The sequence below is a fragment of the Mustela lutreola genome, chromosome 13, assembly GCF_030435805.1.
Source record: "Mustela lutreola isolate mMusLut2 chromosome 13, mMusLut2.pri, whole genome shotgun sequence".
Lineage (NCBI taxonomy): Eukaryota > Metazoa > Chordata > Mammalia > Carnivora > Mustelidae > Mustela > Mustela lutreola.
The window spans coordinates 53,020,783-53,036,920 of NC_081302.1; the positions used below are offsets into that span (position 1 = coordinate 53,020,783).

A 16,138-nucleotide genomic window follows, 5' to 3' on the forward strand; every position below is an offset into this window, starting at 1 on the left:
ACATCTCCCCATTTCCTTACATCCCCAGCAATCACCATCTCTCTCTGCCTCTATGAGCTTGGTTATTTCAGATTCTACATGTAAATGATAGCACACAATATTTGCCTTTCTCTTATCTGACTTAACATAATGCCCTCAAGGTCCACCTATGTTTTTTTAATGCTGCAATGAACATGAGAGTGCACGCATCTCCTCAATATCTTATTTTGATTTCTTCTGGATATGTAGCCAGGAGTAAGACTGCTAGATCATATGGTGTTTGTAGTTTTAATATTTTGAGGAAACTCCATACTGTTTTCCATAGTGGCTGTACCAATTTACATTCCCACCAATAGTGCACAAGGGTTCCTTTTTTCCACATCCTTGCAAACACTTATCTCCTGCCTTTTTGATGATAGCTATTGTGACAGGTGTGAGGGGATAGCTTACTGTGGTTTTGATTTGCATTTTCCTGACAAGTAGTGATGTTGAGCATATCTTTTCAGGTACCTGTTGGCCATCTGTAGGTCTTTGTTAGAGAAATGTCTTTTCAGGTTCTCTGCCCATTTTTTAATCAGGTGGTTTGGTTTTTTTGCTATTGAGTTGTAGGAGTTCCTTATGTATTTTGGACATTAACCCCTTATCAGATATACAGCTTACAAATATATTCTCCCGTTCTGTAGGTGGCCTTTTCATTATGCTGATAGTTTCTTTTCCTAAGCAGAAGACTTTTAGTTTAATGTAGTCCCACTAATTTTTGGTTTTTGTTGCCATAACCCCAAATCGTTGCCAAATCAGGTTCTGTTATTCCATCTTGTCCAGAAGAGGAAGTTGTATCTGGTATTTTGTAATAGTCTCATTCTTTGACCTTGTTTTTCCTTCTTTTGCCTTAATAATTGTAGTCATAGTTACTCAAAGTTTCTATTTGATAATTCTATTATCTGAAGTTCTTAGAGAATGCTAGAATCTTCTATGTCTTCTGCTCCTCATTCAGGGATTCTCTATCTTTTGTATTCTGTAACATTGCAATGTGAGCTCACCTTCTACAGGGCTTTGTTTGAGGAAATCCTGTCAGCCTGGGTTTAAATGTATGACTTGCCAGAACAGTTTTCTATAAGAGCTTCTGCCTAGTACCCCAATGTTATTGCCAGTCTGGGGTCACCCTTATGTTAATTACTTGGCTGGGAATTTCTGAAGTCAGTGATCATTTAAAATCTAATCATAAACCTGGATTAAAATAAGCATAAGATTATGATTTCTCACAGAAAGAATTTTTCCACTCAGAGGCCCAGCTGAGAAATATAAACTTCCATGACACCTTTCTGTGCCAATGGGTAGACTGTTTTTACCAGGAGGGGAGAGCCTTTCAAGGATCCTGATGACAGGCTAAAGTCTCTGGTAATCTCATCTTGCACTGGACCAAGACACAAGCCTCGGCCTCTGCATGGACAATCAGATTGGCGTACCCATCTCAGCCCTTCAGAGATGCGGCAGCCTTGGCTCACTCTGTTTTCATTTTCCTCTTACTTTGCGCTCCTGGACTTTCCCTTACTTTCATCTGAAGTTAGGTTACTGGGTGGTTGGTGATTAAGCAAGATACTAAATTCAAAATATTACACAAACTGGAGGAGAATCAGAAGGCAATGAAATGGAAAGAAGGTCAGACTTTAGAATGCAGATATGGTCCTAAAGAGTGAAGAGTGAAAAATTCCCTTTGAAATTTAAATCTAATTAAAACCTAGTATTTTCCTCTTTAATCACTTACCTACTGATTTCCAACTTATTATTTTTCCCACTGGACTCTTATATTGGAATCTAAGCCAGTGGTTTTCAAATTATGTCCTGTGGAAGGAAGCTAGAAACTAAGTGCCCTTACCCAAGCTCGTTCTGAGTCTGGGCAAAAGGATTTAGGTAAAAGACTGAGGCTTTAAAAAGTTGGAAAACCCCATTTCTGCAGGATACACCAAATAAACTGATTCTTTAATGAATCTAATGTGAAGATAAATACCTTTTAAATTGTGCTTTGTACCCTCATTTTTTCTTATGTAAGTTTTAATTGGTGTAGAAATACCCTTGTATAAAAAATTATGTTTAGATTCCACATCAAAATTGGACTGTTTGCTCTAAACAAATTAACCACCCACCTTTCTTCCTTTTAGGTTGTTCTGGTGATGATGCTCCTGGTGAGTTTGCGTATGTCTCTTGAACCTGCTGAGTCTCCATCACTTCAGGAATCCCATCTAATGTGACGGATACATGGGTGACTGGAGCAACAACAATGTCATCTTCAGACGAACTAAATATGTTATTATCTAATGGAAACAAAATCAACTAATTATAATCAAACTTGTATTATAAATAAACTAATTTCATCAGATAATTTCTTGTTTCTCTGAGGATTAAAGTAGAAATAAAATCTTGAAATCTATTTCCTTTTTATTTCCTCTGTCTGAAATTAGGCACCCTAAGTCAGACAGGCTTGACAGGACTAATTCAATGCCCTTCTTTCTTGACTTCCTATTACCAATTTATCTTATTTCTCTTCTCCATTCTTCTCTCATTGCTGCTGAAGTTATTCTCTGATACCCGTCTGATTTGACCAAGTAATTCTTCTATACAAAACGTTATACCCTAAAATTACTAGAAAAATAAAACTGACCTTTTGCATAGTTTACAGAGGAAAAAGATGGTAAGAATAAGCCAAACTCCATAGCCTGCCATCTGAAGCTCACGCAATCTAGATCAAACCTACCTTCCTACTCTCATCTCATATCTACCACAAACCTTATACTTCAGCTATACCAAACCATTTTTATCTCAAACATTTCACTTTTATTTACAGGTCTGTCTCCCTGGCTCAATCCATTCTCTTTATCTCCTCTAACCACTAAAAGCTTATTTGTCTTTTATAGCTCAGGTTAAAACATTCCTTCTATAAAGCCTGTCTCTGAAAGTCTCAGAGTTCTTCCAGAGTTCTTCCAAAGTTCTCCAGAATACTTTGCAATCCCTCCCATGGCCTTTATTTTTGGCTTTTACATAAACAACTACCTTCAAAATTAATCTGTAAACTTGAGAGGAAAAAAACAGTTATCTGTTCATTTGTATATCACATTATTGCTTAATGCACTGCTGTGCATATAGAAAATACTCACCACATCTTAAATTCATTTAGTAGTAATTAATTTACAAAAAGCCCAAAGGAAACATGGACTTAAAAGCAGATCAATAACGTGGCAAGGAGTTTTCTGCTATGAGGTGTTAGAAATTTTTTCAATGAATTTTGCCTATTCACTGATGAATACTCATACAGATCATTAAATTATAATAGTTTGGGCCATAATGCTCTAATACTTTCACCAATGAGGTTATGAGAATAAATTCTGCCTAATCTGCTATTTGACAACTAAATAATTTGTTTTTATTCCTAAAGGTCTCCTTCTTCAATTAAAAAAAAAAAGAAGTCTTGTTTAACTGAATACTTTAGCAAAGGTGTCTCAACTAGTATTTTTTCTTAAAGTTTTTATTTACTTATTTATCAGAGAGAGAGAGTACAAGCAGGGGGAGTAGCAGGCAGAGGGAGAGGAGAAGCAGGCTCTCTGCCAAGCAAGGAGCCTGATTTTGGGACTTGATCCCAAGACCCTGGGATTATGACCCAAGCTGAAGGCAGCTGCTTAACCAACTGAGCCACCTGGGCGTCCCTCAACTAGTATTGTTTCTTAAAATGTGTTTGGGACACAAAACATATGAAACATGCTCTCTGGTCTCTTGGTATTTGCCATTTAAGAGAGGATGATGGCAAGAGTAACTTTTCCAAGTACATTAATATGAACAATCATGGCACATGACCACTCACTTATTCGTTTTTCATCCAGCATTGGGCCAGGAGAATCCATATTGAGTAGTGCCTCAGCAGCCTCGATAGTTTCGATCGTTTCATCCCCGTTAGGACAGGATGCTTCAACTACAATACATTTGAAGAAAACACGAGTTAGCTACAAGACCTCTGTTGCTTGAAAACACACAGGTTTTGATCTCTTGAACATCACTTAATACTTGGATTTATATATATACTTTGTATCAACAGAGAAAATCTAGATTGAATATGACTATTAAATATTTCTCTATTTCTTTTTTCCTAGTAGGCTCTAGGTAGGCCCCCCAGCACAGAGTCCAACACAGGGCTTGACCTCATGACCCTGAGATCAAGACCTGAGCTAAGATCAAGAGTGCTAATGCTTAACTGATTGAGATACTCAGGCTCCCCACTATTTTTCATTTTTTACTGCTTCTCTTCCTCTCCTCTCTTTCTGCCCCTCCCCCTGCTCATATTCTCTCTCTCTCTCTGTAAAATACATAAATATTTTTTAAAAAAGGGGGAGAGGCACCTTGGTGGCTTAGTCAGTTAAACATCCAACTCTTTTTTTTTCTTTAAAGATTTTATTTATTTGATAGAGAGAGACACAGCAATAGAGGGGACACAAGCAGGAGGAGTAGGAGAGAGAGGGGCAGGCTTCCTTCTGAGTAGGGATCCCAATGTGGGGCTCGATCCCAGGACTTTGGGATCATGACCTGAGCCGAGGGTAGAGGCTTAATGACTGAGCCACCCAGGTGCCCCAACATCCAACTTGGTTTTGGCGCAGGTCATAATTTCAGGGTCTTGAGACTGAGCCCCACGTTGGGCTCTGTGCTCAGAGCAGAGTCTGCTTGAATTTCTCTCTCCCTCTGCCCCTCCCCCCATTCTCACTCTAAAATAAATGAGATTTAAAAAAAAAATAAGTTAAAACATAAACATATTATATATACTTCAATCCATGAGTTACTGTCCTTATTAATGCTTAAGTTGTCCCATATTTGGCTAAAAAATATTTTCTTTGTTTTTTTAAAGAAGAAAATAGATCATGAGTTCATACTAATATTTTCAATTCAAATTTAGTGTTAAGAATTTATTTCTAGAATTATATATTTTTACCATGTATTTACCTAGAATTTATAGAGAATTATAAAATTGTTATTTAACTTTGCAATTTAACATTTGCAGATCTAATCTTACTCTATAAATCTTGGCTCCTTGTGACATTAACTTCATTACTTATTTGATTTTACCCTAACATCTATCTCATATACACACACTCACACAAGCTGCAATTACTGAGAACAATTTAAGATCCCTTAGCAGCTTTTTAAATTTTTTTGCTTTTTAGGCTATTTCTTGTTAGGAAATACACAGCCTTAAAAAATAACTTTAGGGATGCCTGTGTGGCTCAGTCTGACCCCTGATTTTAGCTCAGGTCATGATCTCAGGGTTGTGAGATGGAGCCCCACGGTGGACTCCATGTTGGTGGAGCCTGCTTAAGATTCTCTCCTGCTACACCCCTCCCATCCTTTGCCCCTCCCAGCTCACATTCTCCCTAAATAAACATATTAATAAATTAAATCTGCTTAGCAATCACTTTAATTTTTTTTTAAAGATTTTATTTACTTGAGAGAGAGGGTGCGAGAGAGAGACAGACAGACAGACTGAGAGAGCACAGAGGAAGAAGCAGACCCCAGTGAGCAGGGAGCCTGATGCGGGGCTTGAGTCCAGGATGCAAGGATCATGACCCAAGCCGAAGGCAGACAGTTAACTGACTGAGATATCTGAGTATCCCCACACCAAAAAAAACCACTTTAAGTAATTCTTCTCTATATGATTATGCCACACCTCAATAATGAAATTAGTTTCAGTTGTTTTAGTGTGCTTCGATTTTTAGATTGCTAATTTTTCCTCCTTTGGACTTAGTGTTGTTTTATAATTATGTTAAATGTTTACAGGTTTCCAAAGTAAAAATAACAAAACTAAGTACAATTTTTTAAAAAGATTTAATTTATTTATTTGACAGAGATCACAGTAGGCAAAGAGGCAGGCAGAGAAGAGAGAGAGGAAGGGAAGCAGGCTCCCTGCCAAGCAGAGAGCCCGATGCAGGACTCGATCCCGGACCCTGAGATCCTGACCTGAGTCAAAGGCAGAGGCTTAACCAACTGAGCCGCCTAGGCACCTCCAAACTAAGTACATTTAGGAAATCTACTTTTTTATCCCCGTCCCTTCCTCTTTCCTGTTAGAAACCATTTTCATTAGTTTTGAGATTTATCTTTCTTTTTTTAAAAAAATATAAGCAAAGACATATCACTTATATTCTTTTTCCTATTACACTATTTTTTCTTTTTACACTATAGTATTACACTATAGTATAGTGTATTACACTATACTAACTGTATTACACTATATTACACTAATATAGTATAGTGTAATACTATAGTGTAAAAATAGTATTACACTATTTTTTATTACTTTTTCCTAATACACTATTTATGCTACCTAACCCTTGCCTTTTTAACTTACTATACAGCATAAATCATTCTCCAGCTACATATAGAAATCATGTCACCTTTTGTATTTCAAAACATGAGGAAAGTTAAACATGTTTAGTATCAATGTTAGTTTGTAAACTTTGTTTATTCCATTCAGCTTCAGTGCTTAGATTGAGAAAAGCAAAATAAATGGGTAGGTCCCACAAGAAACAGGAAAGAAAACCCAAAAAAGTGCATCTAGCTTTTAAAAACAAAGAAAATGTCAGCCTTTCAATAAATGGATGACAAAAATTTCTTCCGGCAATAATAAACCCCACGAGCTCTTCATACACGTACTTTAAAACTTCTCTGGAACAGATTAGCTGTGATCTAGCAACTGGTTAAAATCTATTTATACCAAGGCCAGAAAGCATTGACACAATAATAACTTAGGGAATAATTTATTAAATACATTTGGTATTATAAATTACTAAAAATTGTGTTTGAACTTATAAAAACAAATACATAGGAAGAGACACATAATAGTAGTATTTAAAAGAGAAGATTTACTAATGAATATGGTCATCATGGTTACCTTCTGTTTGAGAAAATAGCATTTGTACCATCTCTGCTAATAATTTTATTTTTAGATCTTCAAAGACTGGCAATGGATGGAGAATCTCCACATACAAAAGAACTCATGGCTAAATGATTTTCAAAAATTGTTAACACCATAACCTTTTTCCAAAGGAAACCTTATGTGGAACTCTAGCATATAAACAGATAAAAGTGGCATTTTACCATTATACATTTATTTTATAGGTTCAAATATATAACAAACTTGATAGGAGGCCAAGATGATAAAAATAAAAATATTGTGATGACCAGGAAAATTTGAAATCAGGGTACACCAATGATACCTACAGTCTAATATAAGCCTCAAATCCAAAAAAATAGATCAATCTTTTTATTATTGAAAATTTCAAACAAAAATCAAAATTATGGAACATAGTATAATGAATTCTCACATATCCACTCTCAGCATTAACTATTATCAACACAAGGTTGATCATCTTTCATTCCTACTCCAATTACTGCCCCCAAGGTCTCCTCACACACACCCCCACACCCACTCCCCAGATTATTTTGAAGGAATCTATTTCATCTCTAAATATTTTAGCATATGTATGGTATGTTTCTGTCATACCTAAGAATATTAACAATTCCTTAATATCATCTAAAGTGCTACCTAAGACTCAAATGTAGTTTATAAATTCTTCTTTCCCTTTTTTCCCCCCTGTAGTTTCTGAAAAGCACAACATTCTACCCTCTTACTCTGAATTTAGGAGGGCTCCAAGGGTTCTTTGTTTTCTTATGTCATTGCTCAAACAAGGATGGAAGAGATAAATAAAGGCTCAGGTTGGAAAATAAGAAAGGGGAGGGAGAAGAAATATGCAAATAGCAAATCTGGTTTTCAAGATATGGCTTGTTTCCTTGACCCCTTCAGTACCAGTTCTATTCTCTAGGAAGGAAGGAGCCTGTCTGTATTTTGCCGTCAGCTATCTTCAAGTCCAAGCCCAAGAGAATGGAAACACTAGAAGAAAGAAATAATTCTTTCTTCTAAAGATCTAAGATCTGCTTCCGTAGTTTCAATTTCTTCTCTTTAGTCATCAGACCACCCTGATGACTAAAACCAGGAATAAATACCCCTTCACTGGAGACCCCCATTTCCAATCTACAGAGACAGTGTAGCCTTACGCTAAGGTATCAGAAAGTTACAACAGAATATACCACAAAAAACCCAAGAGCTACACAACAGATATATGCACAGAGATGATCATTCTGTTACATAAAACATGGAACTCACTGTCAGTAATGAATGGAAACCTCTCAACCTGAGTAATGTAATTCCCTAACTGGTAGGGAAAAATCTGATAAGTCTAGATTTATCAAAAAAGCTTTCATTGGGTTCCTCTGAACAAAAATGTGAATATAGGAGAACATAATTTGTAAAAAAACAGAGAACAATATAGAAACTAAGAGTTGTCTGTCAATGTTATCAGTGGAGACTCAGCCACTTGGTGTGTGATCTTAAGCAAGTCATTTCATTTAACCTAATTTTTTTCTTTTTCTGTTGTGAGAATTAAATGAGATAATGAACTTTTAAAAATCAGCCTTAAAAAAATAAAATCTACTATGTTAATATGATGCCCTAAGAAGACAATGCCATTTGGTGGTATTCTTGCTCAAAATGCATTATCACAGTACAATCATGAGAAAACATCACACAAATAAAATTGAGGGACATACCACAATGTTTTTGTTGTTGTTGTTTTGTTTTGTTTTTAATTTTTTTTTTTTATAAACATATAATGTATTATTAGCCCCAGGGGTACAGGTCTGTGATTCGCCAGGTTTACACACTTCACAGCACTCACCATAGCACATACCCTCCGTACTACAATGTTTGACCAGCACTCCTCAAAAGTGTCAAGGTTACTGAGAGACAAAGAAAGACAGAGGAACTGTTATAGACTGGAAGAGACTAAGAAGAAATAACTAAATGTAATATTATAGATAGGATACTGAAACAGAAAAAGGTCATTAGTTTGAAATGGTTGGCAAACAAAGTGTAGGGTTAGTTAATAACACTGTGACTAAGGTTAATTTCCTATTCTCTTTTTACATTTAAGAATAAATATTCAGGGGCACCTAAGTGGCTCAGTTGGTTAAGCATTTGCCTTCAGCTTGGGTAGTGATCCCAAGGATCCCTGGGATCAAGCCCCATGTCAGGCTCCCTGCTCAGTGGGGGGTGCCTGCTTCTCCCTCTAACCCCTGTTCCTGCTCTCTTTTGTTTGCTCTCTCAAATTAAAAAAAAATAAATATTCAAATAACCTTTGCTTCCAATAATTCATTTTCTTAAACGCCTCTACCTCTTCTGGCCCAGATAAATAAATGTAAGTGTATAAAAATACAAATGTGTGTACCAAATTCTAAAAGGGATGAAAACAGCATTACCACTACCTCACACTTACACTATGAACTTTTCATGTTTCAAATATGCTACTAGTTCTGACTGAACTGGAAGAGAAATCTTCTTTAAACCCTAGTACTTGATCCTACATTTGGGTCATGGTCTCCTATTTTGCTTCCCGTGACAGCAGGAAAAGAAGAACATTCCTATCTTTTTCCCTACGAACAGCTTCTCATTGTTATCAAGAATACAGAGCTTGGCATAGAAGCAGCATTCAGTGACTACCTGAGAAGTTCAGTTGGTCTGGTCTTTCTCACAGACCTGTAGTCTGTCACATTCATCTCAATATATCTAGGAAAGAAGGAAGGGGAGGAAACACAGATAGATGCGGAAGAAAACAGGGTTTCCTTCTCCCTGCTCCAGCCTCTGTAGGTAATGGAGTTAACTTGACACCAAGTTAGGGACTTCTTACACCCCAAAAAACACAGGGCAAGGAAACTGCCCCAAACTATGCCTAGATAAAGTGCTAGAGGCACACACACCTGTAAGCGTGATGTCATCGTCCTCATCATCTATGATCTCTTCTTCAGCGACATCCAGGGAGCTCTCAGTAATCATGTCATTGGGCTCTTCCACACAGGCTAGACCCGCGTAACCATTGAGAATGTCAGCACCAGGAACATGTTCCACAATTACAGCAGGAAAAATAGCTGGGTCACCAAGCTGGCAGAAGTGAGGGAGAAAAAGGATTAACAAGGTGTTTGTTTTTGTTAAATACAACCAAAAAATATTTTATATTGGACATCACGTAAGTTTTTCTATCATCAGTTACTTAAATCTTGACACTCCTTCTGGGCTCCAGATTTATTATCAATCTTGGGTCTTAACAACCAAGTTTTCATTGGAAAATCCTATAAAAGCATATTTTTAAGGCACATTAAATAAAAAAACCTCTGATATCATTAATTCATAAAAAGTGGCATACAGATGGAATGTACAATTAAATAAAATCTCAACAAAAGTTTGACAGGGAAAAAACACAGAAGTTTAATAAATATTATGTTGTCATTAGCACACAGGTTGTGTCTAACCCTAGCTTTTAACTCAAATGGGAAAATCAACTTTGATTTTCTATTTAGTCAGAAGATCGTGAAATTTTTAATCATGTCTATCACTATCCTTCTATATTATTATTTCTATTTTTTCTGATTTGATAGCAGCAGACACTCCTCCTTTAACCCTAAATAATTCAGTGTATACCTTCTAAATACATGAATATTACCTTATATACAGAGTACAATTAAATGTTTGTAGCACTACACACTGAGATTAAATACTACTTCTTCTTTTGTTTGTTTATTTTAGAAGTATTTGTTTTAAGCAAGTGCATATCAACTGTAAGTGATTTAACAACTAAATCTTGAGATAATCTTGATACAATTGAATCTTGAATAAATGTTACTTCTATTCTAAAAATTTAACTACTTCAACTAAACATTAAGATATCACAGGTGCTAAACATACTATCTATGCCTTCAAGAATGCTATGCTCTGAAATTTATAGTTAATAACCCTAGAACATATTCGGATCATTTTGTTTCAAAATGTTTCTTCCTATTTCAGAAAAGAGGAAGTGAGAAATAACTGACTCTCCAAATTGTAAGTTTTAAAACAGAAAGTAGGAGGTTCACACAGTGTGCTGTAAAACACACACACACACACACACACACACACACACACACACACAAGAGGAAGTCTATAAAATGGCCAAAGCAAAGCATAGTCACTGGGCTTTCCTTTTCTCTTCTTTAAGAGGCGAATGCTACACATGCAATCCTACCTAGCATGAACCCATGGCTTGTTGAAACACTACTTCTCTTGTAAAAACTCAAGGTTAAGCTCAAGGTTAGCTCAAGGTTAAGCCTCCTCCTCTAAGGAGGCTGAGCCCAGAAAATGACTTAATTTTCACATGATTTCATTTTTATGCTGCAACAACTCTATGTACCAGGTAAAAATAGGGCTTATCCCCTCCATCCATTGGCAGAGGAAGAATTAGATTAAGACATCTGCCCAAGGTCACCCACGAAGTCAGAGACAGAGGCATGTCAAAGCAATTCCCAGGGGCAGTCCTCACCCAAATGAAACCAAATCTATTTGGCTCCTGAAACTGGGGGCAGTGAGTGTTAAGAGTATGGGTATTAAAAGGGGTATCTCCAAAATTTTATTTAAATCCACATAGTTCTCAAGTCTCAAATAACTACAGATATTTGTTACTACTTTCTTCCTTGTTCAATTCTACTTGCCAATAAGTGAACTGGAAGAAATGGTTACTGTACTCTCCAGAATTTAAAGGTCCCAGGAACATGCTGTTTTAACAGTAATCAATGCTGTCTCTCCAAAAGTGCCCCTCCCCAGAGACAACACCTGCTACCAGTTTCTTTGTTCCTTAACGGAGACAGTCTATATATAATGAAGCCTACTTCAATTTACCCTAAATAATACTTTTAATTTCACTTCAAATATTTTAGTAACTTTTAAACTGTTTAAGAAAAATGTTGAGTGCAACCGTAGAGCAGGAAATTTAGTTTTTTTTGAAGCAAAAAAGCTTTAGAATGAAAAGAGACACATGGTTCTATGATTTAGAAGATAGCAACATGTAAAAAAGAAAGACTGTGTCAGAGAAAGACAACTATCATATGATCTCCCTGATATGAGGAAGTGGAGATGCAATGTGTGGGGTTTGAGGTGTAGGAAAAGAATAAATGGAACAAGATGGGATCGGGAGGGAGACAAACCAGAAGAGACTCTTAATGTCACAAAACAAACTAAGGGGAGCAGGGGGTGGGGTGGGGTGGGTGGGTGGGTAGGGGAGTAGGGAGAGGGTGGTGGGGTTATGGACATTGGGGAGGGTATGTGCTATGGTGAGTGCTGTGAAGTATGTAAACCTGGTGATTCACAGACTTGTGCTCCTGAAGCTAATTATACATTATAAGTTTATAAAAAAATTTTTAAAAATTAAAAAAAAAAAAAGATTGTGAACCATGAGTCCTAGGGTATTCTCTAATCCTACTGTCATTTTCCTAACTTTATTTACTTATTTATAAAGATTTTATCTATTTATTTGAGAAAGAGAGAGAACACAGCGGGAGAGAGAGCAGACTCCCTGGTGAGCAGGGAGCTGGATGTGGGACTCGATCCCAGGACCCTGGAATCATGACCTGAGCGAAAGGTAGACACTTAACCGACTTAACAGGATCCCCCATCTTCCTCACTTTAAATGAAAGAAGAGCATTAGCTGATCCTTAGGGCATTTTCAGGTTTTGTTTTGTTAAAATGTCTTAAGGCATGGATGTTAAACCTAAGGATATAATGTTGCTATAGAAGAGATTTATTCTATGGACTAAATGGGGGAGGCGGGTAGCATGCACCGGGGCCACCTAACCTATTACCTCTGCTAGAGCTATTGACTAACATCTACTAGCACCTAACTTGCACTGCTCATTGCTTTATATGAATTACTACCTTATTTAATCATCTCAAGATCCTATAAGGGAGATACACTGGGTTGTCTGTCTTCTGCATGGGAAAACACAAGCTCAAGGGGAAGGGAAATAATTTGCCACAAGTCATGTCACTCGTAAGTGGTAGAACCTTAACTGAAATGGACTCCAAAGTCTATGTTCTTTGCCTGCAAGCTGTTATGGTCAGCAGTGAACATGGTGCCATATTTGCTTTACTGGCATATTAACTTGGCTCTGCAGCCAAATGCTCTACCACTAAGCTATAACCCCTTACTTGGCTCTGTTTAAAAAAACCAGAAAAGGTAAGGAGCTGTGTTGTGTTTAAGTCTATTATGAACTTGGCCATGGGACTTCCCAGGATCACTCCCAACTTAGCCATGCTGTCTTTCTCTAAGGTACTCACTCCTTTCACAAAAAGCACGGATTATTCTCTATTCCACGGAAATGGAGATGTATATTCAAAGCTGTTCATTTCCAACTTCTCCAGGGTGCTATTAAATCATACAACAAAGAGACCAACTCTAAAATCTGTATATAGAAAATACATCTAGGAAACCCCTTTCAGGTATGGAAAGAATCACCCCCTCTCTTAACATAAATGGAAGGAAAATACACACTCCAGAAACTCTGCTCCTGGTCTAGGCTAGTGATAAATTCCTGCCTTTTATACTGATTGACTAGCAACTAACTGGCTCAAGTGTGAGTTACTAGGAACCTAAAACTTTTATAACCACATAGTCTAAAATTCCTGACCAAGAAATGGTTCCTAACCTTTTAAATGAAAACATGGCAAAATTTCAAATGTTAAATTTTCCTAGATTTACCTTATAAAAATTAATAAAATACTAGGACCTGTATTAGTTCATTAGAGCAGCTGTAACAAAATACCATGGATTGGGCAGCTCAAAACAACAGGAATTTGTTGTCTTTCCGTTCTAGAGGCTGGAAATCTGAAATTGAGGTGTTGGCAGGGTTGTTCCTTCGGAGGGCTCTAAGGGAGAGATCTGTTCCAGGCCTCTCTCCTTGGCTTATAAATGACAGTCTTCATGTTCACACGATGCTCTCCCCTGTATGTATCTGGGTCCAAATTTTCTCTTCTCAAAAGGACTCTGATCATATTGGATTAGGGGCCAATCCAATTGGATTACTGCTACTCCAGTATAACCTCACCTTAACTAATTACATCTGTAGCAACCCTGTCTCCAAATAAAGTCACATTTTGAGATATTAGACGCTAGCATTTCAACACATGAATTTGGGGGGATGCAGAGAGCAATTCAATCCACAACAGCATCCAATTTAATTTAGCTTTAAGTCTATCATTTGATGGTTGGCTCCCTCTACCCAAACAACTTTGCAAGCTTGTGGCAATTAAGATGATATATTCTTGTAACTATTTCTAAATTGAAGCTAGATATTATTCTTTAAGTATCTTTGTTGAAGACCACCAAATCTTATCCACCTCAGATCTGTTACCTTTTATGAAATGAAAGAGTTGACACTTGGTTGATATCCTAACAAAAATACTATGTTTCATTTGGTCGGTTACTTAAAAAAATAAAAACAAAAAACAAAAAAACTCCAATTATCTCTAAAACCTTTCTTTGTTTAAATAATCATCTCTTCAGGATCTTTTTTTTAGCTGAATCAGGGAACCCCAGTTAACTCTACCGATGGTTATCAATGCTGACTATATACTGGGAAACACCTAAAAATATCAATACTTGACCCTACATGGGATCAAATAAGTCAGAATATCTGGGGATATGACCAGGGCATGTTATTAAAGTTCCCTGGGTGGTTCTAACATGCAAGCAGGGTTTAGAAACACTACTCTAAAGAATTACAAAATTCACAACTACATTTCCTTAACTGAGTTAACTTGATTCACGCCAATGTCTGAAATACTAGTAATCCAAAAAAAACAAAGTTACTTTATTATGACATCTTTTGGCACTTGCAGACCATTTTCCCAGTTGTTTTTGTAAAAGAAACAAAATAAATCCCAAAATGATGGGTGGGAAGAGAGATGGAAGACTTCTTGGGATTACAATCTGTCAAAGACCAGAGTTTTCAAAGCTTCAGTTTCTATAAGCCAATTAAACTGTAGTGATAAGCTTACAAGTATTGTGTAAGTTTACAGAGGGTCTTAACAACTCCAGAGAGAAAAGTACATAACGGTTTTCCTTTTTATTAATTTCAGGTAAATTTAACACATGTGTTGAAGGCAAAACTTTAATTTTTTTTTCTTATTTTAGCAGCTATACTAAAAATCAAGTTCTAGCAGGAAAGAGTTCCCCAAATTTCAACACCGTCAACTATATAGTTGCCATTTGTTGTGGTTGATGACATAGGTGGCAATGCCACCAAGTTCAAAAGAGAAGGAAAGTGACCAATCTATAAATAGCAATGTATGTTGCTACCCTCTCTAGGCTTGCTTTTTTCCTCAGTATGCCACAATCCATGGCCCTAAGAGGATATTCAAGAAAGTATGGGTCATTATTTCAACTATATTTAACAAGTCTTTGGTCATAAAAAACAAACAAACAAAAAAACCCAAAAGAACTTGCAAATAAGTTGTTTACCAAGTTCCCTGACACCAGAGCTCAATCTGGTAACATGGTTGTTGTGAAACATCCTGCCAAGATTCCCTCGGAAACAGACTAAAATGAAATAGCTATCAAATGTTTTCCTAAGGGACGCCTGGGTGGCTCAGTTGGTTGGACGACTGCCTTCGGCTCAGGTCATGATCCTGGAGTCCCGGGATCGAGTCCCGCATCGGACTCCCAGCTCCATGGGGAGTCTGCTTCTCTCTCTGACCTTCTCCTCGTTCATGCTCTCTCTCACTGTTTCTCTCTCAAGTAAATAAATAAAATCTTTAAAAAAAAAAAAAAAATGTTTTCCTAAGAGAAAGACCAGTTTAAAACAGTCTTCAAACACTTCCCCACGCAGACACTCTTTTTTTTTTTTTAAAGATAGGTGCAAAATGAGCACATTTTCAAGTATTTCCACTATCACTTTGCCACAAGACAAGGCAACAGAGAGGGTGGGGTGGGGCATCCCTCTTCCCACGATCTTTGGGAGCTTCCCCACCCGAAGGCCACTCCAAGAAACACACACACTAAACACAATTCACTTGCTATGAAAACGCATCTTTGAGACCAATGCCTGCGCCTTCTCTTCTGATCAGAATGCTGATCAAAAGCGCTGCTTTCTTTGAAAGTATTTCCTTCACCTTTGATTGAAAAAACAAAAACACAAAACCAAAAACCCAACACCTCCGTCTATCAGGACACGATCAGACAATATTTGCCAAGCAGCAAATGCACTAAAAATA

At 37.0% G+C, this 16,138-nt stretch overlaps 1 protein-coding gene across 4 annotated transcripts in view; it reads right to left on the reverse strand.

Annotated features, from left to right (window-relative positions):
• Window positions 1-16,138, reverse strand: part of ELF1 (E74 like ETS transcription factor 1) — a 107,959-nt gene that overhangs the window by 14,281 nt on the left and 77,540 nt on the right. For all 4 annotated transcript variants that reach the window (XM_059144595.1, XM_059144594.1, XM_059144593.1 and 1 more), the window contains 3 exons: window positions 9,823-10,003; window positions 3,833-3,940; window positions 2,124-2,291 (listed from right to left, as the gene is read on the reverse strand). In XM_059144595.1, coding sequence (XP_059000578.1) covers window positions 2,124-2,291; window positions 3,833-3,940; window positions 9,823-10,003 — 457 coding nt within the window. The remainder of the gene's footprint in view (window positions 1-2,123; window positions 2,292-3,832; window positions 3,941-9,822; window positions 10,004-16,138) is intronic.